At 39.8% G+C, this 27,484-nt stretch overlaps 1 protein-coding gene across 3 annotated transcripts in view; it reads right to left on the minus strand.

The window, feature by feature from the left end:
• SLC1A2 (solute carrier family 1 member 2) overlaps positions 1 to 27,484 on the minus strand; it is a 99,495-nt gene that overhangs the window by 22,383 nt on the left and 49,628 nt on the right. For all 3 annotated transcript variants that reach the window (XM_051620160.1, XM_051620159.1, XM_051620161.1), the window contains exons 2-7: positions 11,031 to 11,170; positions 9,163 to 9,315; positions 8,272 to 8,522; positions 5,926 to 6,094; positions 2,617 to 2,743; positions 669 to 902 (exon numbers count right to left, since the gene is read on the minus strand). In XM_051620160.1, coding sequence (XP_051476120.1) covers positions 669 to 902; positions 2,617 to 2,743; positions 5,926 to 6,094; positions 8,272 to 8,522; positions 9,163 to 9,315; positions 11,031 to 11,160 — 1,064 coding nt within the window. In that variant the 5' untranslated portion in view covers positions 11,161 to 11,170. The remainder of the gene's footprint in view (positions 1 to 668; positions 903 to 2,616; positions 2,744 to 5,925; positions 6,095 to 8,271; positions 8,523 to 9,162; positions 9,316 to 11,030; positions 11,171 to 27,484) is intronic.

A 27,484-nucleotide genomic window follows, 5' to 3' on the forward strand; every position in this document is an offset into this window, starting at 1 on the left:
TACACCTTTTTAATTAAAATGGGAGACTAAGTTTCCTTCAGGAATACAACATTTACTGAAGAAAAACACTTTAAAATATGGTATTTAAGTGAAAAATATTTTCAACACAAAAAGTACTGACTACTCTGACTGACTGAGACCTTAGTTGCCAACACACTTTGTTGAGTCTGAAATGTGCATTAGCAATGAGTGGAAAATGCTCAGCTCTTCAATTAAGTCCCCTTTCTCTGCAAAACTCGATAAAATAACAAAATGAGAGCTATAAAAATTTATTTCTTGAAGCCTAGCACTGTTTGTGGGTTTTTTTTCCCTCAATGTAACAAGTCTGGTCTTAACATGCTTTCAAAGTAAATAGAATTATCACTATTTCCTAGTTGATGAAACAAGTACAGAGGTAACACAATTTGCACAAGCCACTTGGCCAATGCCAGAAAAAAAAACAAAAAGTGGGTCTCCTAGCTCTCACAGTTGGCTGCACAACCTCTCTAAAAAATCCCAAAGGTGTGTGGTAATTGTTATTTATTTCAACATGGCTGAATTAAAAATAGTTTTTATCCAATTAGCATAAAATGATTTTGCAGTTAAGATCAGAACAGCAGATGTATTATTTCTAAACAGCAGCTAATAATCTGCTAAATAAAAAAGCAAGCTGTATTTCTCAAATGTACCTGGAAGCTGTGCCTAGTGCTGTGATCCATGCCTGGAAAATCCCAGCAAAGAATGAAAATGGGCTTTTCCTTGTTATCACGAAGTACAGCAGAGGCAGGAAGATTCCTCCATGGATGAGAAGACCCACAATCACAGTGACCATGTACATGCCAAGTTGTTTAGCAACTACTTCCAAGTCCTTGATTGCAATGATTTTTCCACAGATGAGGCATGCAATGCCCAAAGGGGAATACCTGAAGAAAGAGAAAAAGCATAGATGGAACTAGTCTTCACAGCGTAGTCATAAAAATTGTGCTCAAGAGCGTACAGACTGGAGAAATAGCAGGGGGCTCTCAGGCTCAACACTGAGATGCAGATCAGGATAGCTTTCACATCTTTCCAAAAATTAATGGCCATCTCCATTGAATTCACCATCTGCTTAATTTTATTCCATCCCATTGAATGTAATACGCATTTCCTGAATAGTCTCTGATCCTGGAATAAGATCATACAAGACTACTCTTACCCTACACAGGCTTGGATCACTATGAAGAGTGGTGTAGCACATAATGTTTCCATTATGTTATTTCAGTAATTTGAACAAATGCTTCTTGGTTTGTGGATTCTTCATTAATTATGTGCTTATCTTACTTAGGGTAGGGATTTTGTCACCTCAGTCATGTGATTCCCTAATGGCATAAATGGAACTTTTAAATAGGTTGATAGCACAATTAGGTAATAAAAATTAATTAAATTAATGGATTTTATCTAAAATAAATTAATAACTAGCTATAGGGAAAAGGGCCTGAAAGTGCATTGATAGAAGACAATGTTTATACCTGCACTGGCAAAGGTTAGTATATTATGTAATTTTAAGTGACATTCACTTTCTTTTATCTGCTTTACAACACTTCAGCTGAGAGAAAGCAATGTGTGTAACATGTGGAGAAACATTAAACAAAATACCTCTCAGAAAATAAATGGTAAAGTGTATTTTCCAAAGTGATTGTGATTTGGATGCTTAATTAAAGAGAATACTAAGGAAATTGACTTTCAGAATAAAAGTGCTTCATGTTTTCTGTAAGAAACAACTCATGGTCGCTCAAGCACTATGCCCAAAACCTGGAACGACTTCAGTCACTGGAAATGCTAGGACAGCTGTTATACAAGTTATATACACCCCAGTCAGGTGTCTGATTTGTTTTATGTTTGTGTAGCAATGCCCTGCTCCTGAGAGTCTGGAGTTACCACAAGAGTTACAGCTCTCTGTGCAGAGAAACCATAAACGAAACAAAATGTAACTCTGCATAAAGAAGTGCATTTGTCTTTAAAAATGCACATTAAAAAACCTGCTTCTGACCACAAAAGTTCTTTAATATTTCTAGACAGACATGAACAAATGGAAATCCCAACATTAGCCTCCTCTCTCATGAAAAGAGAAACAAAAGCACATCATTAAAAAATGAACATTTACAGTGAATTTCTTGAAAGTTGAATGATTCCCTAACACTGTAACATTGTCTACTGGAGAAAATTTATACTGTAAGCAAGGTGTTATGTCTTGGGTGTACCAACTGGTGCTAAGTGAACTAAGAGTAAATACTAGCTCTTGCAGCATTGTGAGCATATAGTCACTGTCCCTCTATAGATTTGAGAGCAGCAAGTTAAGGGCTCATTCTTAATTGGGTAAAGTCAACCACCTGAAGGCAAGCCAGGCCACATTATTACAAATGGGTATACTTCAAAAACAGGACAGATACCTTCCAGTGACCTCATTGTTGAGAGGTTTTAGGACACAGGTTCTGCAGAAACTAAGAGTGGAGAGACTACACAACACTGAAACCACTGGAACTATATTTAGTGGTAAAGTATTTTTACTACAGAAGACAGAGAATACAGCATGACTCCAAACTTCTTTGTAATGATACCTTCTATTTTTTGTTCTAGAAGTTAGAACTTCAAACTTACCACATGATCATAGTTACCAACTTCATTACAATCTCATTCAGGATGTTGAAGAAATCCACCATCATCTTGGCCTGTTCTCCCATTTTCCCCATAGCAATGCCAAAAGCAATAAAGAATCCTATCAAACCTATTGGGAAAAAAATGCAAGACAAAAACACCCAAGTAAAGCCATGTTTTTTAGAAAGCTTTTGAACTTACTCAATGTCTTGATACTACCTGCTAATCCAGTTTTCAGAACTATAGTGTATTACATATCTCTTGGTACTTTTTAATGTGGAGTTTCAACTTTCATTGTCATATTAAAAACGTCTTTTATTTTCCAATGATTTACTGAATTCAAATTTCACAGACCACTTATGATTTTTTCTTTTTTCCTGAATTGATCCAATCATAAAAAAAACCCCAACAAACCTATATCATAACCTTCTCAGTGCCATGCAACTGTTAGAAAACTCACAGCCCCTGGCAAATGAGAGAGGCAACATAGTGCTGTATCATGACTGTTCTTTGTTGTTAAAACAGTCACTAGATATGAAGGAGATTTTTCTCAAGCTTTATAGAAGCCCCTTGACAAAATCAACCTACAGACTAGTCAGTCCTGGAGTACAAGAGAAAGGCAAAAGCAGCCCCAAAACATAACTTTTGTAGGCCAGGAGTATTCCAGTTAAATGAAGGTGGGAGAGGGAGAAGGTGGGTATTGCACTTTAAGCTAAACCACAGAATTCCTATTAAATAGACTAACCTCACTGAAACTGGCTATTAGTGGATAATCATAGAATTCAACACAAGTAACATTTTGCTCCTAAATTTAAATGCTAAGGTATGAAAGTCTGGAGTATTGTACTAGCAGTGTGAAAAACAACTGAGTGCATCTGTCATGTATAATTTTGTATCTGTGTCTTCAATGCTAACCTTTACCATTCTGCAATTTTCAGTGTCCAGAGAGGGATTATCAACTGACACTGACAGATCATTTGAATCTTCAGCCACCCTTTAAGGAGAAATTTTCAGTGATAATAAGAGTTCATTATTTAACAAATGTGCGAAGTCAGCTGGGAAATTCCTAGGAAAAAATCCATCAGGACACAAAAGCATTCAACGTGGGAATTTCAGCTACCAGTACTCCAGGAATAGATAGGCTGTCCCATATCCTCACACTGGTTTTAACAACCAGACCTTTCTTTCTTTCTTTCTTTCTTTCTTTCTTTCTTCTTTCTTTCTTTCTTTCTTTCTTTCTTTCTTTCTTTCTTTCTTTCTTTCTTTCTTTCTTTCTTTCTTTCTTTCTTTCTTTCTTTCTTTCTTTCTTTCTTTCTTTCTTTCTTTCTTTCTTTCTTTCTTTCTTTCTTTCTTTCTTTCTTTCTTTCTTTCTTTCTTTCTTTCTTTCTTTCTTTCTCTTTCCTTCTTTCCTTCTTTCTTTCATTTTTAATTAATTCTCCTAGATAAAAAGGCATAGCACAAACCTATCTTTGTTGAGTCAGCTGAATAGGGAAGTGAAGTTTATGTTTGTGTGCTGCAGAGCATAGAGAAATGATGAAAAGCTTTTGAGTCAAAAACAAGTAACTTCCTGGAATTTAGACTCTGCATCAGAAAATGTAAGTAGATGGTTTTGTTCATTAATTCCAAATAAGCAGCTACATTAGTCATAAGAATCATGTTGGTTCATATTTTCAGAAATTTGCCTGGCTTGTACAGTTTATGCAAGCTGGATGACAATTCCTCAGCATTTTCACTTCTTCATTCAAAACGAACCACACCAAACCAAAAAACTCTGCAACACGAGTCACTGGTCACCCCAAACCTAAACTGTGTATTTCCTTTCTCTAGGAATTGCATTTGGCCTTCTAGCTCTTTTCTTATCCATGACAGAGCCTATAAAAAACAAATCCAGCACTAAATGTAATGAATCTCTCACATTAGAAATACTGTTTCATTTTAATGCATAAGCAGAACTCCAGAAGACAAAAAAAGCAGGCAAGTGTAATAACATGAGCAATGAGCTGCTGTCTAATGCAGGGTGCAAAATGCCAATTTGCAGCTTTGAAAGAAAGCAGCTCCTCTGCACGCAGCTGTTGAATGGAAGCAGGAGCCATGGAAGTAAGCAGAATATAGTGGCTTCTGGCTCTTGCACAGCAGGCTGCTTTCCAGAGAAACAAATCATCTCTGATCAGCTTACTGATGTTATCTTCCCTATATCTGAACAAAGCAGCCACTGACCAACTCATCAACACCTGAAGAAGCTCTGCAAGCACAGCAACCACCATGTCAGCAGAAGCAGCTCATCAGCTGTAAGAAATCTGTAAAGGGAAATTTGCCCCTAAAAAGTGATGGCCTGGTGGTGAGACAGTGATTTAGGTACTGCCCCATATTGTCACACTTTGTGTGCAACGCCTATAAACAGGTGTCAGCCTCAGCACTGTGGACGTGCTACAACAGAACACATTTATCTTCAGGTGTAGGCATGCCAATGAGGCTACAAATTGAAGGCTCACTTGTGGCTGGCTTCATCCATATCCAGAAAGTAATAAGGTGAAGGAGGAGAACTCTGGGTGACAAAATGGTGAGTCTAGGCACAGAGGATAAAACAGAAGTGATGTGGCTGCTCTCTTTCCCTGTAACACCACCCTAGTATGAATAGGTGCTTCAGGAAGGGGTGGGAGGTAGGTAAAGCTTTCATACCACCCCCACTTGCTAGCTTCCCCAGACAGGATGGCACAACAGCAGTTGTTCATAATTTGCAGCTGGTAAAGGTCAGCAACCGAGATGAAAGAAGAGTTGTGACTCAGAGGTGTGTCAAGCCTCTCTGGGATTTCTTTTGGGTGGTGTGGATGACAGCAAACACCTCACTTCAGGCTCTGCCTCAAGCCAAATTCCATTTTGGCATGCCTGAGACACCTACTGGAAACAGCGGAGCTCGAATTCATCAGGGGTGGGTAAAGCACTGGCTCTTGAATCTCCATATTGTTTTGCCAATATGCATTAGTATTAGTCTAGGTAGGCTACTTCTAGGATGAAATGCTGTTTTGGGTCACTCCTACAAGCTTCTCCACTGTACTACAATTAATAACTCCAAAGCTGCCAATCCAGAAAAAAATAATTGATTGTTTCTGTATACTGTCATATTTATAGTAAGACCATTAGATTTTCAGCTCAGAGAGTGGCAGTCCATAGGTGGTAATATTTGATGATTACTTAGGGAGACTAAACTTGCACTTAAGAGAAGATCAGACAACAGAAAAGCTGTTTCAGAAACAGCTGAAAGCTGTTTCATACACATGATGCGCATATTTGACAGGCAAAAAGTTTTCCTACCAAGGACATTCATGCCATCCTTAAATTCAAGTCCCTTCTTAATGACCAGCTGGGCTTCTGGTGGTGCTTCACGCACTGTCTCATTCATCATAGCAAAAGCAGAATCAGTGATATTAGGTGGTTCTTCAATGGGTGGTGGCACTAGCACTTTCTTGGTGACAGTTTGGATCTGAAGACAATAAAAAGGGAGGATAAGAATGGAAGCAGACAAATGTAATCCATATGGAAGTTTAGGAAATAATAATAAAGAGAGTCTTTTATTGAAATTCCACGGAACTATATTTTTAAAGGGTTAGACATGTATTCCACAACCTTTTACCCCTCTTCCAAAAATAAATTTGGTTTTCATAGCTCAAAGTGTCATAAAGGCTTGGGAGTCTTTCTCATTACTCTAGTGTGAAAAGTATTGTTAATATTTGTTCTTTAACACTATGATGGAAACTTTGACAGTTAGTTGGCCCCTTCGTCCAGATGGCTTAGAAATGGTGCTTCACAGCTTGTATGTTATGTAATTATACAATTTATTTAGCACCAAAATGGAGGCACCTCTCAAATCAGCCGCAGCAGGAACTCTGCAGTAAGGCTTGTTATTTGGGATGGTCTGCCCAGCTCAAGTTATCACAGTTAGTTTGATGGTTAACTTGAATCAAAAACTTAGGGTATTCCAGCACTTCATTTGGTAATTATGAGAGCTCAAAATGGAACACATACAGTCCCCTGAGCTCTCTAATTAAAATACTGTGAGTGACAAATAATAGAAAAATTACACAAGCTGCCAGATACCTATTAAATCAAGTCTGACCTCCTCAAAAATAAAGACATGAGCATCTGAATAGATCTGGACCACTCCTGGCACTTGAAAGGCAGGATAAAGTGAAAGCTGGGAAGGAATGGTAAAGGGAGAAAGTGCAGAATTTCTGCAAGGAATTGCTTCCTCCTGAGGCAACCTGGAAATACTGAATGCTTATGGAGAGAGTCTGTATAAACGTGGGAAGATAAAATATATGCCAATACCACTACTAGTGAAGTGTCCTAAACATTACACATACTGAAAAAGCAATATCAAGGTTTCAAGAAAACGGACATAGAGAGCTTAACTCTTCTTTCTCCTGATTTTTGTCCCTTTTTGAGATATTTGACCACTTAGAACTGAACAGAAATTTAATTCTCCTCCCTTCACAGCTCAAATGAGGGAAAGGAGAAAAAAACATAAGCACTCTGTCCTCTCCTCACTCAATTTTGAAAGAAAAACATTTCACATTATATGTGATGTTTAGACACCCACAGTTTGACCACATGACTGACATTCCCATGATGATGTTGAAATTTTGAGAATGTTCTCTCTTTAAGCCCCAAGGACTATGTGTTTTTATGTGGAAGTCCATGGAAGAAGTGAAGCAATCCAAGCCTTTTGGCAGCTAAGGTTGCCCTCCACTCTTCCACCCCACATGGCTTCTTCTCCCTTCCCCCTATTCACTTTAGTCTTTGGCCATAACCACAGCTCCAGCTGTCACGCCATTGCACATAGAACACTTAAGAATAGGTTTGGCAACAAACACTCCACCATTAAAAAAAAAAAGTCTGCATTATTGCCAAACAATTTACTTGTAGAAAAAAATCAGCTTACATTAAAGAAATATGCTTATACAGAAATTAGAGGCATGCATTTTTCATTTATTTTACTCATAGTGAAGCTCTTTTGATCAAGCATTGGTGAAAAGCTTTTAGACTAAATTATCTACCTACAGAGAAGGTAACACATGGTGCAAACTTCTTTCTTTCCCAGCATGCTTCAAACCTGGCCTGATGGAACCACCTGTAAGTGGATCAGCTACTTGAATGTATTATCCCCACCTAATTTGGATTCTAATACAGCAACAGAAGGTATGAGAGATTCTGTTGTGGGGCACACTTCCACTGAGAACCAGCTGGAATGAAAATCATCCATATATTACAAACAGGGCATTGCAGAAACATCAGTTCTGTAACTAACAACAGAGATCAAATTCAGCCTGGATGAAAGATCCCATAATTCTTTAGCTGTTGCACTCCAAGCCAGCCTTCATGACCACACAGATTGTACTAAAAGGGAGGGAACAAAAAGTTTATTTAATAACAAACTAAAAATCACCTTAATTAAGAAATTCCAATAATTTATATATTAACTACAACATAAACAAATCAGCTATAAATAATGTTCTTTCATTTATCTGCTCAAAACTGAAGACCTGTATTTCCATTTGCATCATTATTTCTGTCATTCACCTAAATAATGACATTAACTCTACAGATTTTCCTGGTAAGTAGAAGATGTAAAAAATATTACCAAGGAAAAGAAGGATTTACCTGCTGAAAGCATGCTTGGACTAGATTTTCAGGGAACAGGTTTCGGATCAGATCCAAGAAAGCATCCAGACTAGATACTTCATCATTCTTCTTCCCTTGACCAAGCTGTTTCTTGAGTTTCGGATTCCCTGGATGGATGGCTAAAACCAAAATCACACCCAGCACGGCAGCAATAATAGTGGTGGACATGTAGTAGACCATTGCTCTTGTACCCAATCGGCCACTTGCTTTAGCATCTAGACCAGACAGTCCTGCAGGTGTTTTATTTTAAGAAACAATCAAATACATTGAGACTCAATATCCACTTCAATAATAATAAAATAAAAACCTTTATAATTTGCAAATTTTAATGACTGCCTACAGGTGTCTACTTTTGTCCTTGTGAAATTCTCACCACTAGATAGGTTGCTGAAGTGTCTCCCTCCAGTTCTAATGTGAACTATGTCTGCTGCTACTGATTTGAAGATAAACATTTAAGATTCCATCTAATTGCAGAGGAGGCACTGAAAAATAGAGAAGATACCATACTATCTTTTGTCCTTGATTGATGTAAACTTGTCATGGTCTGAACAACACCACAGCTTTAAGAAGACTAGGCTTGCTAATGTCAAGCCATGTTATTTGTAAGGCTCAATCCAGATATTAGGTGAAACAGCTTATTAAAGAATTCCTAATGTTCAAGGAGGTAGTATGTGTGCACATATTTGACATTAAATTCATTTGAGCATCTGTGTATTAAAGGTAATGAAGTTAATCAGAAATTAACACTGAAATATACACTGCAACTGCAAACTGACAGAATCAAACTGTTATTCTTCCTACGTCACAAAAAGTAAATCAGGTGATATCTGTAGCAAACATCTTAAAGTATTTATGGCTAATAGTTCCTACCTGTGATTAAACTGGAGATAATTAAAGGGAGGATCAGCATTTTTAGCATCCTCATAAGTATATCTCCTGGGAAAGCTATTAACATGATGATATCAGGGTCAATAGGTGCTGCTAGGCGAAGAAGACCCCCACAGAGTGCACCCAGGATGACACCTGAAAGAAGAATAAAAGAGAAGTAATATAAATACACCTGAATGTACACTGACTATCCAGAAGAACAGCCTAGAAGAAAAATGGTACAGGCACAAGTTTTGGAAGGCTTGGACTTGTCATACAAATATTTTGTTTGGAAAAGACCTTTAAGATCATAATGTTTAAAGAGAAGTGGTCCTTATGTAGAATCTTCTGCCAGCTGAACTTGCACCTAATATACTATTCTGCTTCTGTAAATATAAATTCGCTGCAGAACACAGTGTTATTTAAGTTTATTGATACTGAGTAGGCCTTGCAATACATTGAGAGACAGTCAAATCTAATTAATATAATCGTTCTACAGTGGGCAACACTGAGGCACCAAGAAGCGAAGTGATTTATATAAGGCAATACAAAACTGACAGAACAGACACGACTACGACCCAGCTCTTTGGAATATGATATTGAGCTCCCAAAATAAGAAAAATACCACTTGAAAAAAAGCTCAGCATAAGTAGCTCTTTACAGCATAAGAAAAATCCTGAAGGAAAGCTAGAACACTCTCACAAGGAAAAGAGAATAAAGTTTGGGGCATTTTGGAAGGGAGTGCCTGCACCTATCACTGAAGAAAACTTGACTCTTAGTACTCATTAATTCTTCCCTTTGATGGTCTGCATCCTTCTCTTTGTGCTAATGTTCTCAAATTGCAAACAATTCCTTCATCACTTAAATAGATTTGTACAGTAATAACAACTAAACCCCTCTCTCAGGATTGAGGCTGTTAAAGCATAGTCTAGGGGAAAAAAAGCCATGTTTACTTCACGGTCATTGTGAATGGTTATTTTATGTTCATATACAGGATGCCTTTGTTTTCCCAATCCCAAGCACAGTTTTCAAGTGTAATAAAATTTCACTGGAAAGTCTGAGATGTGATTTGCAGCAACCACTACTTTTTGAAATACAAGTTTGATACAATGGAAAACATATGTGCATTTAAAACTTCTTCTGAAACCACATCAGACACTTTCTAAAGATAATTCAAAACAACAACTGTCTAAACACTTCAGGTTTTGTCTAAACACTTTTTGGATTTTAAAGGCTGAAAAACACAGATGTGAAAGTTGCAGCTCAAGATCAGATGCACCTGGTCTTCCAATCAATACCAAAACAGAGTATATCTCTGAATTTGTTGCATTCGGCTGTTAGGCTTTCCTTGAAAAAGAAAACTGGCAAAAAGCCAGTGAACCACAATAAAATGTCAAACTGTTCCATATTTGGAAGCTACTAAAGCCAAAGGCAATATTCAGGATGAGATCATGGAGCACTGGCTCACAGCTACAGAGAGGGGGACAAACCTTAAAAGCACCAGAGCATGAACTGAGAGATAAAAGATGAAGAAAAAGAAATTTTGAAGAGTTTTCATCTTCTTTCAAATAACCGAGAGAAAAAAATGTGTACTCCATTTAGTTCTACTGAATTACGTCATCCTTCCTGGCCTTGCAATATAGATCACATTCCATTCAAAACCAGATATAGAATGTATCTCAGTGTGGATTTGCTCTGTGTTGTGTCAGTAATACCCAGCACACCTTAGCTAAAGCAACAATGCCTACAAGCATCATATGTGCTCTCTGGCAGTTCAGCTGAAACAGCTGATGACCACACAGAGGGTCTGTGGTACTACATGAACAAATACAGATACACACAGAATGTAAAGACCAGCAGATGTAGCTTACCAAATACAGTAAGAGTCAGGAGCAGATTCCTGTGGAGGGACTGACAGAACTGCACACATATGTTCCTAGAGCTGTTCTCCACTGGACTTAAATGACTTTCATTCATCCGCACTTCTACTTGCTTAGGCATATTGTTGGCACTAGAATAACAAATGAAATTCAAGTTATAACACAAGATTCCAAAACTGAGGGAGAAATATGGGTAACTTTCATCATGTATAACGGGGGAATCTGATACATATTCCATCACTTCCCCCACTTCACAAATACTGTATATATACTGCTCTGAAGAAGTCTCAGAAATGGCAATGGATTGTCCTTCTAAAGGTGTGGATTTAAGGTTATCTCTAAGGTTTTTTGAAATTATCTCTCAAATGATGGAGATGTATATAGAATTAATTCACTGGAAACATCATCCCAACTGTTTCATGGACTTGAGCTGGAAAATTCAATGTCCCCAAAGATCGTGGATATCTACTAAAGTAGGAGAGATGGCTGAAGAACAAAACTTCTATTAGCAGGAAAACACAGATTTTAATACCTTATTAGCTCCAATTCAGGAAAAGAATTTTTAAATGAAGACTTATTTGAAAAATAAGGCATTCCAGAATATTTTGTTTAATTTCCCAAAAAGTTTCATTTCAACATTAACATTTTATTGTAATATAATCAGAATGCTAAGGTCAAAATAGTCTTTTTCATCTTGGTTCTAATGCAACTTGAACAACCAATAATTCTATGATTTTCCCTTTCAAAGTAAAATAGCATTTATTTCCAATACATCTTGTTGTTAAAAGGGTAGCACCAGCAGAAAATGCATTAGAGGATATTCTTTTTTTTTAAGGGGAAAAAATCCTTCCAAGTTTAATTTTTATTTTGTAACTTTTAAAATATTTTACAGTGGTGGTTGCAACAAAATATATTTTGGATGGTGAAATAACAAACAAGAATATCAGTGCACATTCTGACAGCATAAAAATGAGGTGTGCCTACTTTTTGAAGATTTATGAAAGCAACTATCAGAGATACATAAGGATTAGCCAGGGGATAATGTGCATAGCAGTTATTTGAGGAATTAAGAGAAATATGAGACAGTGTCTGCAGTTCTCATGCACATGGGCCACACATCCATGAAAACACTGGTGGATGTGTGCCACAAAACCAAGGAACTTGGGATCCAAAATTTGCAACTGGGGATTACATCTAGTTTCACTTGCACTCTGAACATGAATGTTTCACTTGTTTAGACCTATTATTCACTACAGGTTGCTTATATATTCTTCTGAAACTCTGCAATACGGACGGCTGAAAGGAATTCAGGATAAAACTATACAGGTTCTTCCATTAGCAAATAACTAGGAATGGATCAGTACACAGAAGTATTTGATGATGTTTTATGTCTTTCTAGGATTTTGTTTTGAGCTATGTTTAATCCAGTTTCCTGGATCCTTTCCTATCTGATACCATACTTCATACCATCCAAAGGAAAGCCAACTCACAAATATCCGCTTCCTCAGCTATGGTCCTTTTCTCTGATTCATGGACAATGGAAGCATATAATTTTATTGACACCATAGCTGAAATAAGTCCTGCCATGCAGAAGCAGGTGTGTCTCTGGTACTTCTCTTCTATTTAAGCCTTATTTTTATTCCCATCCATTTCTAGGTGACAGCATAGTGTTTTCTGACCTGATCCCCCTCCCACTCCAAGTCTGGTCAGTGTACAAAGATTCATGAAGGGAGGGGATGGAGTACCTACTACCACACCTGCAGTAACTACTCCACGATTATGCCCCAAGTGAAACGAAGCCAGCCCTGCTGGAGGTGGTGAAACAACACAGAACTTTCACATAATAGTCACCATTTTCTTCAAAAGTTCAGCCATGTAAAATGTAGTTATACAAACAGCCTCTGAAATGTGAAGCAAATGAAGACACAAAGGGGAGAGGAGTGGAAACAATAAAGAAATAAAAACCACCTGTGAAGGATAAGAGAAGCTTTTGTGTAGCACATGATAAAAGCAGTATTTTGCACTAGAAATTTTCTATCCGATTACTAGAAGACAAAAATCTATTTGACCTATGAATTATGGAAATGAACTTGTGTCTTATCGACTGAGTCATCCTCTTTGTGCTGTTTTTGTGCTTATTTTCATTTTGTAAATTATATGTAGCTCCAGAAGAATGCAGAACATTTTGCACCTGAAAACTGCAGTCACATAATGACATAACTGCAAGAATCACAGAATCACAGAATAGTCATGGCTGGAAAAGACCTCTGAAACCCCCCCAAAAAAAACCCCACAAAACACACCCCAAAGAGCCACACAACACACAACCTACAGTCTCAGTCACTAGAGCATGCCATGAAGTTCCTCATCTACACGTTTCTTGAATAACTCCAAGGACGGTGACTCAACCACCTCCCTGGGCAGGCTGTTCCAGTGCCTGACCACTCTTTCAGTAAAGAAATTCTTCCTCATATCCAATCTAAACCTCCCCTGCTGCAACTTCAGGCCATTTCCACTGGTCCTGTCATTATTCACTTGGGAGAAGAGGCCATCCACTTCACTAAAAGCTCCTTTCATGTAGTTGTAGAGAGTGATGGGGTCTCCCGTCAGTCTCCTCTTCTCTAAACAAAACATCCCTTGTTCCCTCAGCCACTCCTTGTATGATTTGTTCTCTAGACCCTTCACCAGCTTCGTTGCTCTCCTCTGGACACCCTCCAGCACCTCAATGTCCTTGTTGCAGTGAGGGGCCCAGAACTGAACACAGTACACAAAGTGCAACCTCACCAGTGCTGACTACAGGGGCACAATCACTTCCCTACTCCTGCTGGCCATGCTATTCCTGATGCAGGCCAGGACGCTGTTGGTCTTCTTGGCCACCTAGGCACATTGCTGGCTCATGTTCATCTTGCTGTCCACCAACACCCCCAGGTCTTTTCTGCTGGGCAGCTCTCCAGCCACTTGTCCCCAAGCCTGTAATGTTGCTTGGGGTTGTTGAGCTTCTAGCAGATCAACACTGCCACCCAGTTTGGTGTCGTCTGCAATCTTACTGAGGTTGCACTCAATCCCCTCAACCAGATCATTGATAAAGATGTTGAGTAAGACCAGCCCCAAAAATGAGCCCTGAGGGACACCACCAAACAGATTTGACTCCATTTACCACAACTGTCTGGGCCTGGCCATCCAAGCCAGTTCTTTTACCCAGTGAAGAGTACACTTCTCTATGCCATGATTTGCCAGCTTCTCCAAGGGAATGCTGTGGGAGATGGTGTCAAAGGCCTTACTAAAGTTTAGGTAGACAACATTCACAGCTTTCCACTCATCCAAAAGGTGGGTCACATGGTTATGGAAAGAGGTCAGGTTGGTCAAGCAAGACCTCTCTTTCATAAACCCATGCTGGCTGGTCCAAGTCCCCCGGCTGCCCTGCACTTGCCATGAGAGCTCACTCAAGATGAGCCTCTCCATGGTCTTTCCAAGTACCAAGGTCAGGCTGACAGGCTTGTGGTTCCCCAGATCCTCCTTCCAGTCCTTGTAGATGAGTGTCACATTAGCCAGCCTCCAGCCACCCAGGACCTCGCCTATTGACCAGGACTGCTGATAAGTGATGAAGAGAGGATTAGTAAGCTCCCTCACCAGCTCCCACAGTACTTTTGGGTGAATCCCATCCAGCCCCATTGACTTATGCATGTCTAGGTGCAGAAGCAGATAATTAACTACTTCCTCCTGTATTATGGGAGGGTTGTTCTGCTCTCCATCCTTATCTTCCAGATCAGGAGGCTGAATACCTGTGCGGGGAGCTGGTCTGACTATTAAAGATGGAGGCAAAGCAGGAATTAAGTATATCAGCCTTTTCCTCATCCTTGGTTGTTCCCCCCAGCATCCAGTAAGGGATGGAGATTCTCTCTGGTTCTTTTTTTACTGTTTATGAATTTATAAAAATCCATAAAAACTTTTGCTGTTGTCCCCTATGTCAGTGGCTAAGCTGAGCTCCAGCTGGGCTTTTGCCTTCCTCATTTTCTCTCTGTACTCCTCTCGAGTTGCCTGTCCCTTCTTGCAAAGGTGAATCCAAATGAATGTATTAGCAGATCTTGATAAAGCAGATATCAAAACAGATTTTGACTCTACTTCTTGTCCAAACTTCTGCAATGGTAATTAGTGTAAAAAACCTGTTGGCATAAAAAATAGCTGCACAGGCCTAGGTTGGCATAGTTTCCTCTCCTGAGTGTAGTTTCCTGATACATGACAGTATGAAGTATTTCTGGGGAAGTTTTCTACACGTTAGGGAAAACTCTAATCCATCAGATATGGTCTGATGAGGATGCTCTTAGAAACCACAAAGGCTGATTGCTGTAGTCCACAGTAAGGCTTGGATTTAGCTTCATGCTGGCTTTAGTAATCCCAGAGTACAAAGGTGAATTGTGAAATATTCTGTCTGCTCTTAGTTCTGAGAAAATAATAGAAGAACAAAATTATAGCCAGCAACCCCTTTAATTTTATGAAGCCTGTTTACTGCTGTACCTGCTTACATCAGTATTCTGTGTCAGACCATAGAAATGGTCCTGAGAAAGGTGCAAGAAACCTTCTCTGTCAAACAGTTCTGCAGTACCCAAAGAACATTGTCTCATCATTGCCCCTGGTAAAGACTAATTGGCCTCTGCCTTTAAGATGTAGATGGATCCTGTCAGGTGTAACCAGAGTGAAAGGAATAAAGTTTCCACAAGTAAGGATGGCACATCATTAGCTAGCAGAAGATGGGCTGAGCAGGCTGTGTCCACTTTGAGACCAGTTTTAGCAACAGGCAAGTCATATAGGAGTGTCTTAGCAGCATTAGGGCAGCTAAGTGTTTGCAGTATTTTCCATGTGTCTAAACAGTAAGTGATGGATATCAACTGTGTTGTTCTATCCTTAAAAATTGTAGTAACATTCTGTTGAATTCTCCCAACACGCTCTCTCTTACACTACATGCAAATAAAACCTGTATTAATGTAAAAACAAACTTGGGTTTAAAATGTTTGACAAAAATGTGTCCGTGGTAGAAAAATACTGTGTTAACAAAGCAAACCAACTTCCCTTTTATTACGTTTAAAAGTAGGTTAGCTTCTAGTGCAGATACACATTTCATCATCCCAGGCAATCTGTAACACACTTCCTGCAAGTGCAATAACAAGCCAAGTTGTTTTCAACCCAAGTGACTTGTAAGAGGAGGAAGAGCATTCAGAATAAAGTTTTTTTCTTCTTCTTAGGAACAATATAGGAGATTCTGTAACAGGCTTTGGCATGAACTGGTTAGAATTATTACTATGCACAGAGGCTTGCAGGAGGTGATGTAATTTGAGCAGAACTCAGGCTTCAAGTTGTGCTTGATACAGATAAAGCCAAGGTAGTCAAGAGCAGAAAAATTCATATAATCATAGAATCCCCCCTACAATACGCAGGGACATCTCCAACTAGAATAGATTGCTCAGAGCCCCATCAACCCTGATCTTGAATGTCTCCAAGGATGGGGCCAGCACCACCTCTCCAGGCATCCGGTTCTAGTGATCCACCAACTTCATATTAAATAACTTTTTCATAATGTCCAACCTAAATCTACCCTTTTCCCGCTTAAAACCATTACCCCTTGTCCTATTGTTACATGCCCTTGTAAACAGTTCTTCTCCAGCCTTCTTATAGGCCCCTTTTGAAGTACTAGAATGTTGCTATAAGATTCCTCCTGGAGTCTTCTCTTCTTCAGGCTGAACAACTCCCAGCTTCCTCAGCCTGTCTTCATAAGAGAGGTCTTCCTGTCCTTTGATCATTTTTGTTGCCCTCTGGACATGTTCCAACAGGTCCACATCCTTCTTGTGTTCAGGGCTCCAAAGCTGGACACAATATTCCAGGTGAGATCTCACCAGGGCAGAGTAGAGGGACAGAATCACCTCTCTGGATCTGCTGGCCACGCTTCTTTTGATGCAGCTCAGGATTTGTTGGCCTTCTGGCCTGCAATTGCACATTGGTGGCTCATGTCCAGCTTTTGGGCAACTAGTGCCCCCAGGTCTTTTTCCTCAGGGCTGCTCTCAAGCATGTCTTTCTCCAGCCTGTATTCATATCCCGTACCACCATTCTGTCTGGCTTTGGGATGCATGAACTAACAAGGGATGCATGACCACAAATTATTCAGGGGTTTAGACAGAAGGAAACCAGGGTGGTGTTTGCTGAAGCTGCTTGGTATGAACCAGCTCCTTCAGGCATTGCCATTTGTGGCTCTCAGGTCCGTCTTCTGGAACCTGGAAATTTGAAAGGATTCAAAATCGAAGAAGGAGAGGGTGGGAAGGTCATTCTTGAAACAGAGCTAGAGCTTTGTTTTCTCAAATAAGTTCAAGGTCAGATTTGGGTTGCAGAGTGTTGTCATATCTTACTAGCATACATCTTAGTGAATCCAAATGAATGTATCAGCTAGGGAACTTTTTGCATTAAATGGTGAGCCAGATGCAAATATTTGACTACAGAGAGAGAGAGGATTAGTCATGGAGGGACTAAGTTCTTTTGTTTAATGTATTTCTAATTCAGGAATATTTATTCTATTTCTCTGTCTAGTTTTTGGGTTATAACTTAGACAAATGATTTATGTGTGCCTGAATGGGCTTAGCATGGCCAGACCTTTAACAAGAAGAGGTTAAGCTGCCTTAAGGATACCTCTTAGCAGTCTCCTGGCAGAACAGAGCATGGTCAGTGCTAGCCTGTGCCCCCAGTATACCACTTTGCACCCCTGAGAGACTTTAGCGGCCCTCAATCTGTAACCCAGAGAGAGATCAGGAAGAGCGTGGGGAATTGCCAGGGTTATGTCAGTGGTAAGGAGGAGTCTGAGGTACTCCAGTGGTCTTGTTTAATGGAGTGTGTTGTTTCAACCATCCTGTAGCCTTTGACTTTTCCATCATTAGTGCTGAGCTATTCTGGTATAGTGGATGGTAAAGCCTTGTGTTTCTAGAGATGAATAGCTAAAATAAAAAGAAGCTGAGAAGCATTTTTTTAAATAAAAATTCTCAGTTAAAATGCAAAGGTCCTATATTGTGATTCAACAATAGGATTTCATAGATCAATACAAGAGGATGAGGCTCTGTTGTGTTAACTTCGCTCTGTTGTATACTTTCCAACTTATTTGCCTATAGAATGTGTGTTCACCCTGTTTACATTTTATGTTCATTTTTAAGCATAGGTGAAGAATGTATGTAGTTTCTCATCTAACACCTATGCTTCCTGTTACAAATAATCAGTTGCAAAACACCTGTGAGTCATTATTTGTGCTACCAATACATTTTCAAGCAAGACAGTATTGAAGTTTTTGCCATGAAAATGATCAAATTGCTAAAACCGAGATCTACAGGCAAAAATGCAGAGGTCATTAGTTATAGATCTCACTAGCTTCTATGCCTGATTTGTGAAGGCAAGACCCATTAGGTAGCTTGGACTTGGCATGACATCACTAAGTGTGGCAGTGTGCTATTCAGTGTCTCTCTGCCCAAGCCTCTGCTGCCTTCTGCAAGTCTGTGTCAGCTCTCAAGCCACTGTGGGGAATAAAGCACAGAGGTACACCAGGAAAACTGGAAGGAGTGTAACTTTACCATAAATCATGTTTTCTAGCTCCTGTTACTCCAAAAGTGGACATGTGGGGTTACCTGGGCTATTTCAGATCAGTCTTCTTCTCTCAAATGTTGACCTTGTGCTGTTCACATTTCTAGAAAGAATCATGTCCTCCTGCTTAGCCAAAGATGCTTTAGGTATTTTAAGCTTCAGTTGCTGGAGTATTTAAAGCAGAATAAGGAATAAGGAGACAGAAGATGAATAAATCCAAGCTTAAAATAAATTTAATTGTATTATAAAATGACTGAATTTTCACCTGACAATTGAAATCCAGAAGTGAAGAAGAATAGGAGTCTTGAGTGTCCCCAGATTTATATTAGTCTGGGCTGAAATTCAAGCTCTCTGCAGTGCTTAGGAAACTGGACTTCGGTTGAGCCCGGTTTGTCTTCTGGCACTGTGTATCAATGCATAAGGTACTAGTTTTAGATCTATTTACCAGCAAAGGTATGCCCGTTGATCTCCAAGAGATTTCTGCTGTGTAGTAAGAGGGAGAAAAGATCTTTCCATTTGTATGTGGTGCCATGATTGCCAGGCAAAACCCTTCGGAAGACTGCTAGAAGTAAAGATTCATACCATGCCAAGAAAGCTGAAGACAGTATTGTTTCCAATGCACTTTATCCTTACTGCAGCTGGCAGAGAGAGTGAGCTGCAGACAACTGAAACAAACTGTACTTTTGTCCCTTGAAATGTCAAGGGAACCTATCAAGAAATACAATAAATGTAATAATTCTTGTAAGATACATTGGTCCTGCCTTGAAATTTTGCAAATGTTGCTCTCATACACTTGTAGAATGTGACTTTTACCTGTGTGCTGGGAAGCCTGCCTGAGCATGCAGCATGGCACAGCTGGAGCTTCTCTGTGTGCAGGTGGTGGGGGTCAACAAAGAGTGGGGAATGGCCACTTGCTACTATGGAGAAGAATAATGGGGACAGATGAAAGGGACAAGAGAAGGAGGGAGAAACTGGTCAGAGAAGCTGCTGAGGGTGCCTTTTCAAGAAGTTAATCCTTTGGCATTTTCTCTGGGGCAAACATTTTAATTTTGATAAAGCTGCTGCTTTCCACCAGCTGAAAGATCTTGTGCATCACGTTTGGGGATGGCCACCGTGCTCGTGTAAATGTCTCAAGGACACCGGCATATTTTGAAACACTCTGTGATCACTGCCACATGAAGCGTGAAGTGACTGGAAGGCGTATGGTCACAGGAGATACTTGCTTGGGGAATGACCTCTGACCACCCACAGGGCAATGAAGTGTTATTTGGGCTGCACCAGCAGCCTAAAGAAACATTAACAGTAGAAGGAACTGATCAATGTATTTAAGGGTTGGATGGTCACACTCAAAATGTGTGTTGGCCTTCCTAGTGACTAGCGATAGGACAAGAAGAAATGGGGTCAAGCTGGTTCAAACTGGATATTAGGAAAATTTTTTTCACTAAAAAAATGGTGAGGCATCGGAACAGGCTGCCCAGGCAGGTGGTGGAGTCACCAGCCCTGGAGGTTTTCAAAAAATGGGTAGACGTGATGCTTCAGGAGATGGTTTAGTGGTCACAGGGGTGTAGGGCTGACACTTGGATTTCATGATCTTGAAGTCTTTTCAAACCTTAATGATCCTATGATTCTAAGTGTTGTAGCCAACAGCTCAATGTCCAAGTGGATATCAGTGATGAGTAGCATTGCTCAGGGATCAGTACTGGGGCCAATGCCTTTTCACATCTTTAATGAAGACATGGATGGTGGAGTTGCATGCACCCTCAGCAAGTTTGCTGACTTCACCAAGGTGTGTATTTCAGTTGCACAAACTTTTGTCTTTCGGTTGGTGTCACAGCTTTCTCCATACCATGAAGGCCACAGTGCCACATTAAAGCACACAGGAAAAGGCTTGAAAAGATATAAGGCTTTCTTGTGCTTCAGACTTTCTTGCTGAAGGAAAAAAAATCAGTGCATGACAGAGTGAAGCTTGATTGCACCTCAACTCATGGGCCAGTGCTGGCATTCAAATGCAAAGCCAGTAATATACTAACAATATGAGCCCCTCCTAGGCAACTCTGTGTCCTTACATAGGTATGTATCACAAAACGGTGCAGAATGCATTTTAGCAGCTGTGAACTTTCAAACTTGCAAATTATTATCTTGGTTAAATAGATTATTGTTCCATTGTGCTGAGGTTCTATGATTTTTTATAGAAACGAACAGTTCCGAATGTTTGTCTGAAACTCATCAGACCAAAACCTTTTAAGTCTACCTTCACTGAAGCCAGAACATGATAAAATAAATCAATTATGCTCAATATTTTCGCATATCATAGTGACAAGCTGCAAAATAGGCCCATAGAGAACTGGAAGAACTGAGACCTTCAAAGAAGATAATACTTTCTGTCAACTACAGGTGCTTGAAAACATTGACAGGATACTAAAAAAATTAACCAAATATGGGAAATGTGTAGTCATATGAAGCAGCGTATACCAAGACATATATATAGCTAGGCATATGGGGTGGCTTTTGAACTACTGAATATGATCTGCCTAGCCCAGTGTCACATATCCTTCTCCCTATGGAGGCAGCACTTATCCCTTTAAGAGGAGGCAAAAAGGCTTTTATCCCTTTGAACCGAGGAGATTTGATTTTATTCACCTTAGGAAAGTACAGAAGTGTCTCAAAAGTAACACAATCAGTGTTTTCTCCAACTTCAAATATGCTCTACCCTGCCAAGGCAATATATAAGTGCATTAACAGAAATTAGTATCAGAATTAAACTGCAATTTTACTGTATTTTAAGCAAAGAAATACCCTCTTGCCTGAATAATCAGGAAGTTATGTACTTGTTCTTTCCACTGACCCTCATCCACACAGTATGCACAAGGTACAAGAAAACTGTCCATCAGCATTTCTATCTAGATTATCTAAATTTTTATAGTAAGTTTGGCATGTGAGATATAGAATCCTAGAATGGTTAAGGTTGGAAGGGAACTTAAAGATCATCAGGTTCCAACCTCCCTGCTATGAGCAGGGATACCTCAAACTAGCCCAGACAGCACAAAGCCTTGTGCAACCTGGCCTTAAACACCTCTAGGGATGACGCACACACAACCTCTCTGGGCAACATATTCCCGTGCCTTACTACCCTCATGGTGAAGAATTTCTTCCTAATATCTAACCTAAATCTACCCTCTTCCAGTTTAAAATCATTACCCCTTGTCCTATCACTAAAAACTCTGGTGAAAAGTCTCTCCCCATCTCTCCAGCACACACCCTTTAGGTATTGGAAGGCTGCTAGGAGGCCTTCCCGAAGCCTTCTCTTCTCCAAGCAGAATAGCCCTCAGTCTCTCAGCCTATCTTCATAGCTGAGGTGCTCCAGCCCTCTGATCGTCTTTGTGGCCATTCTCTGGACCCTCCCTCTCCAACAGCTCCATGTCCTTCCTGTGTTGGCAGCTCTAGAACTGGACACCATACTCCTGGTGGGGTCTCACAAGAGCAGAGTAGATGGGGAGAATCACCTCCCTTGCCCTGCTGGCTAGCCTTCTTTTGATGCAGCCCAGGGTGTGGTTGGCCTTCTGGGCCACAAGCGCACACTGGTGGCTCATGTCAAGCTTCTCATCTACTACAGCTCCCAAGTCATTCTCAGGGCTGTTCTCTATCCATAGAGACCTCCCCCAGCCTGTATTTGTGCCTTTGGTTGAGCTGATCCAGGTGCAGGGCCTTGCATTTGGCCTTGTTGAACTTCATGAGGTTGGCACTGGCCCATCTCTCAAGCCTGCCAAGGTCTCTCTTTATGGCATCCCTTCCCTCTGGGGTGTCAACTGCTCCACACAGCTTGGTATCATCAGTAAACCTGCTGAGGATACACTCAATCCCACTGTCCATGTCTCCAACAAAGATGCTGAACAGCACTGGTTCCAATACTGACTCCTGTGGAACACCACTCTTCACTTGCCTCCACTTGGACACTGAGCCATTGACCACAGCTCTCTGGATGCAGCCATCCAGCCAATTACGTATTCACTGAGTGGTCAATCTGTCAAATCCGTATCTTGTAAGTTTGTTGTGTGGGACAGTGTCAAATATTTTGCACCAATCCAGGTAGTTGATGTCAGTTGCTCTGCCACTCTGCACGATCTTGCTGGGCAGAGGTGAGAATGACTGTCCTGTAGTTCCCCAGCTCTTCCTTTTCCCCCTTTTTAAAAACAGGGGCTATGTTATCTTTTTTCCAATCAGGGAGCCTCAACAGACCACCATGACCTCTCAAATATGATGGACAGATGCTTAGCAACTGCACCCACTAGCTCCCTCAGGACTCATCAGCTCCCATAGACTTGTGCACCTTCAGGTCCTTTAGATGGTCACAAACCTGTTCTTCTTCTACAGTGGGAGGTACTTCATTTTCCCAGCTCCTGCTTTCAACTGCTGTGACCTTTGCAATGTATCTTGTAAGTTTGTCATGTGGCACAGTGTCAAATTTTGCACAAATCCAGGTAGATTACGTCAGTCCCTCTCCTCAGGGCTGTTCTCTATCCATTCTCCCCCCAACCTGTATTTGTCCCTGGGATTGCACCAACCCAGATGCAGGATCTTGCACTTATATATACTCTGCTATATGAGATATCTAGTTATCTTCATTTTTTAAGATACAGTGTTTTTCTTGCTGTTTGATACACATAATGGTGTTACAATGCAGGAAAACAATTTATTAAAACACCAAGGTTCTTGGGACTTTCTGTTCCTATTTCCTCCAAGCATTTTTCATAGGATTTATTTTACCTCCTCTGAGAAAGTCTGATGTTCTATTTCTTTTCAACTGCTTCTTTCTCTGCATCTCCCAAATACTTCTGCAGTCTGATATAAAACTGGAGTAGAGACTAGGGGGAAAAATTAATCTTTCATCTAAGTAAAAAATGTAGGGGAAGATCATAACAAAGATGGTGAAAAAAGATTCTTTGGACAGAGTAGATTAGCAGAGATTGTGTTTAATCTCTGTAAGGTATTTCAGATGCATCAATTAATCCAGCAGGTAATTCTCAGTATAAAAGTCTGTGTTGATTAGAACTGCCTGGAGATTAACTGGTCTTTAGTTTTGGGCTATGGTGAGCTGTTTAGAGGAGTTCTTGTTAGCATAGCTAAAGCATATTTTACAGTAGGACAACAGAAAGAGGATAATTATCTTTAGGGACCTCACAAAATAGCTTGTGGAGGTTTATTAAAGGTTATTTAGTAGACACTTAAGTTTTCAGCAAAATGCCATGATTCTATACTTAAATAGCTGACCAGCAGCATCCTTACTGAACCTGCAGGGGAGACTGATCTGTGTGAACACACTCCTGTCTTTGAATTAATTAGCAGTTACATGTATCTCTTTCTTTTGATTTTTTAAAAATATTATTCCATGTGGTCATTAAGGTGAACAACACGATCCACCTGAGCTTTTCTTACTGCTCTTTACATCCCTGGCGAGATTTGATTCTATCTGGGGTTTGCTCATCGGCACTGGCCTCCTGGAGTTTTTACTGGACTTCCTCTTAGTTGGAATGCATTGATCTGGGGCCTGGAGGAGGTGCTCCTTAAATATGTGCCAGCTTTCATGAGCCCCTCTTCCCTCCAGGATGTTATCCTGTGACACTCTCTCCAGCAATCCCTGAAGAGGCTGAAATCTTCCCTCTTGAAGTGAGGGGTAATAAGCTTACTGTGAGCCATCCTTGTTGCCCTAAGGATCTTGAACTCCACCATTTAGTGGTCGCTACTAACCATCCCTCACCAGCCCTTCCTTGTTGGTGAGAACAAGGTCCAGCATAGCATCTCTCCTTGTTGGTTCCTCAGTTGATTGGAGAAGGAAGTCGTAGACAAAACGTCCACTGGCTCACACAGAGAACACCCATTCTACACTATATTGATAGCCAGAGCTTGAGTGAGAGTTCCAGGAGTCAGAAGTGGTATGGCCAGCTGGGACTCCAGCTCACTTCTGGCTGCAAATGATAATGTGTTGGCAATGAATTATTGTTTGAAGTGTCCTTAGCTATTTAAGTTTTCAAGCAACAAAATTAAAATGCAATAAAAACAAGTAATGTAAGCTAAAGCCTCCCATTGTCCTAAAAGTCAGAATTTTCTAGAGGATCTGCATATAATGAAAAAAACATCATATTCTATTAAAGTACTTTTGGTTTCAAAGTCCCTATGTACTTAAAAGCCTTTAGTAAACATTAAAATATTAGCTAGGATACATATAGCCATTAGTATAAAATCTGTTTCCCTTGATCGTTATTTAGGCAGTAATTGCTTTCAGTTTGCAATTCTACTGTAAGATGGGGTTTTTTTGCAAGAAGTGGCCGAGTAAATTGTAGGGCTGTATGTTCTTGGAGTTGAGTGGTTAGGTACCAGTTCATTAAGCTGGATAAACATATACCTAACTTGAAGGACATGTGTAAGAGCTGCTGAGTTAACACATAGTGGTGTCTCAGAAGATTCATTAGATTAAGATACCAGAAGATTGTGTTTGTATGTGAAGTGTGCTGTAAAGTGAGCGTACAGTTCTGTGTATTTGCTTTACTGCCCAGAGACAGTTGACATTGAGGGGTGTCATACTTCAAACAGTTTTACTAGCCCTTTTCAGACTCACTTGAAGACATCCATTGCTTTGAAATTCAGTGGTGTGAGCTTTCATTTATTTATTTATTAAACTATTTTGCAATAGTTTCCTGTAAAAGTGAATGAGATTTTCCATAGCTTCAACTTAAGGTGAACATTCAAGTTACTTTAGTAGAAAACTCAGTAAAAACTCAATAAAAACATCAGGATTTGGCTCAAGGGAGTTCATTATTTGGCTTAGACCTTTTCTTATTGGACTAAAGCACCCTGCAGTTTCACTGGAGATGGTTTATGTAATATGCTTTGGAATTCACCATGAAAAACATAGACACAGTGAATATGGTTGAGGTTAAGGTTGTTATGTAATTTATTATTTGAGATGTAAATGAGCATAAAGCTAAATCTCTGTAAGGTTTCTACTTGTACAGCATATTTACTAAGAATCCTAATGCCATGTCAAGCTCTGGCTCTCCTTAAGCAATCTGAGAAAAACTGCTTGTAAAGTGTGCTTGTATTTTCTTTTTCTAACTTTGTATTGAAAGAGTCTTACAGTTTATGTCTGGTTAACACTTGAAATCCAAAACCCACAGGCTGATGAATACCGGAACAATACTTTGGGAAACACTGTGCTACATGCTACATTACTGTCATGTCCTGAGTGCCTAGAGCTGGTCATTGCCAGAAATTTCAAATTGGGTTAAATGAGCACTCTATTTTTACTTGCTTCAGTCTGCTCATGCTCAATCAGGACAAATCAAAAGTAATTAGGGTACAGAGTAATTTGGAAAACTAACCTCTTCAGATTTCCACTAACTTAGAAAAAATCAAGTTTCCACAGTTGAATTTGTCCAAGGTTGCAAAATCCATCCTTGTTTTTGCAGAAGCTGTTGCATCCTCATGCGGTAACAGTAGTTGTATCATGCACAAAACCAACTGCTGCAGCTCAGAGTAATTAATCCTGCTTTTGAGCCTCACAACTTTTGGATATAAAGATTTGTCTTTAGTTTATAGTAACTGTGCTGCTCTGTGTCAAATTGGACCATCTCCCTAAGAAGGCATCATCAGGCTGAATCAAAGTAGTTCAGCTATGCCTACTCAAAGTGTCATAGTACAGTCAAGTGGACAATACTAAATAGCAAAAATAAAATGTTCGAGAAAATTTCTTGCTAGACATATGGAATGCCAAAAATAATCTTGTTCCTGCCAGTGCTGAAATTCTCTCAACTCTTTTGCATCTGTAAAATTAGTTTAACCAGACCTGGGGGAGAAAAAGGCAGATCATTTGACAGAATGGTGCGTGCTCTGAGGGCATCACATGTATAACATACAAGGTGGAAAACAAAGCAGTCGTCCATTTTCAGGCCCATAATCCTAAATATACACTTCTTTATGAAAGCTATTTTCTATTTATGATCTCTCATCTTAATACTGTTCGTTTTCTGGATTTATTTTAGGAGCAAACTTCTCTGATATGTTGATAAGGGGAGAACAATATAAGCAGAACACCTGAGCAACCTATTTATCTGAATGTCCATTCCATTTCATACAGTGACTAGAACAGATTCCTAGTCCATGTGAATAGGAAACTTTTCCCTCCTTTCCCAGTTACATGGTCACAGTGTGCTTACTGTTGTTTTTCATTTGTTTTAAAGGTATGAAAAAAAAGGCTCCAGACCCAATTGTGAAGGCACATGAGACAATGAAGAAAGTCCTTTACACTGGGTGAAAATTATTGCTGCCTTTTAGGATTTCCACTGTAAGAAGACTTCTTTGTTCCAGCTGATGGCATGCACTCATCAAAGCGTGCTGTGTGTGATCACAAATACTCCTCCAAGGAGCATGCTGAGCTACACAGCTAAAATAACGTGTCACAAGTGATTCTATTATGCTGCACTTAATTTATATAATCTCTACATCCTACAGGAAGTCTATATGTCTCCAAAACTAGGTTTCTTTGCTTCTTCAGGGCCCAATCTACATATTTTTCGTGTGACTGTTTTCAAGGTGCATGAGCAGACTTAGGCCAAATAATTGTGTCGAAGCAATAGTTGTTATTAAGGCAATCTGAATAGCTATAATAAAAAGTATATTGACATAAAAAGTGAAGCAGGGACACTAGAAAAAGACAAACACAAAACCAGTTAAGACAGAGAGTAGAATTACTGCAAGTTCCCTGAACAGGATGCATTTCAAGATAGGATATGCCATATAGTGAGATAAAAAGCTTAAAAAATCTTTTCTGGTTTTCAGCTTAT

Source organism: Apus apus, chromosome 5 (assembly GCF_020740795.1).
Source record: "Apus apus isolate bApuApu2 chromosome 5, bApuApu2.pri.cur, whole genome shotgun sequence".
NCBI lineage: Eukaryota > Metazoa > Chordata > Aves > Apodiformes > Apodidae > Apus > Apus apus.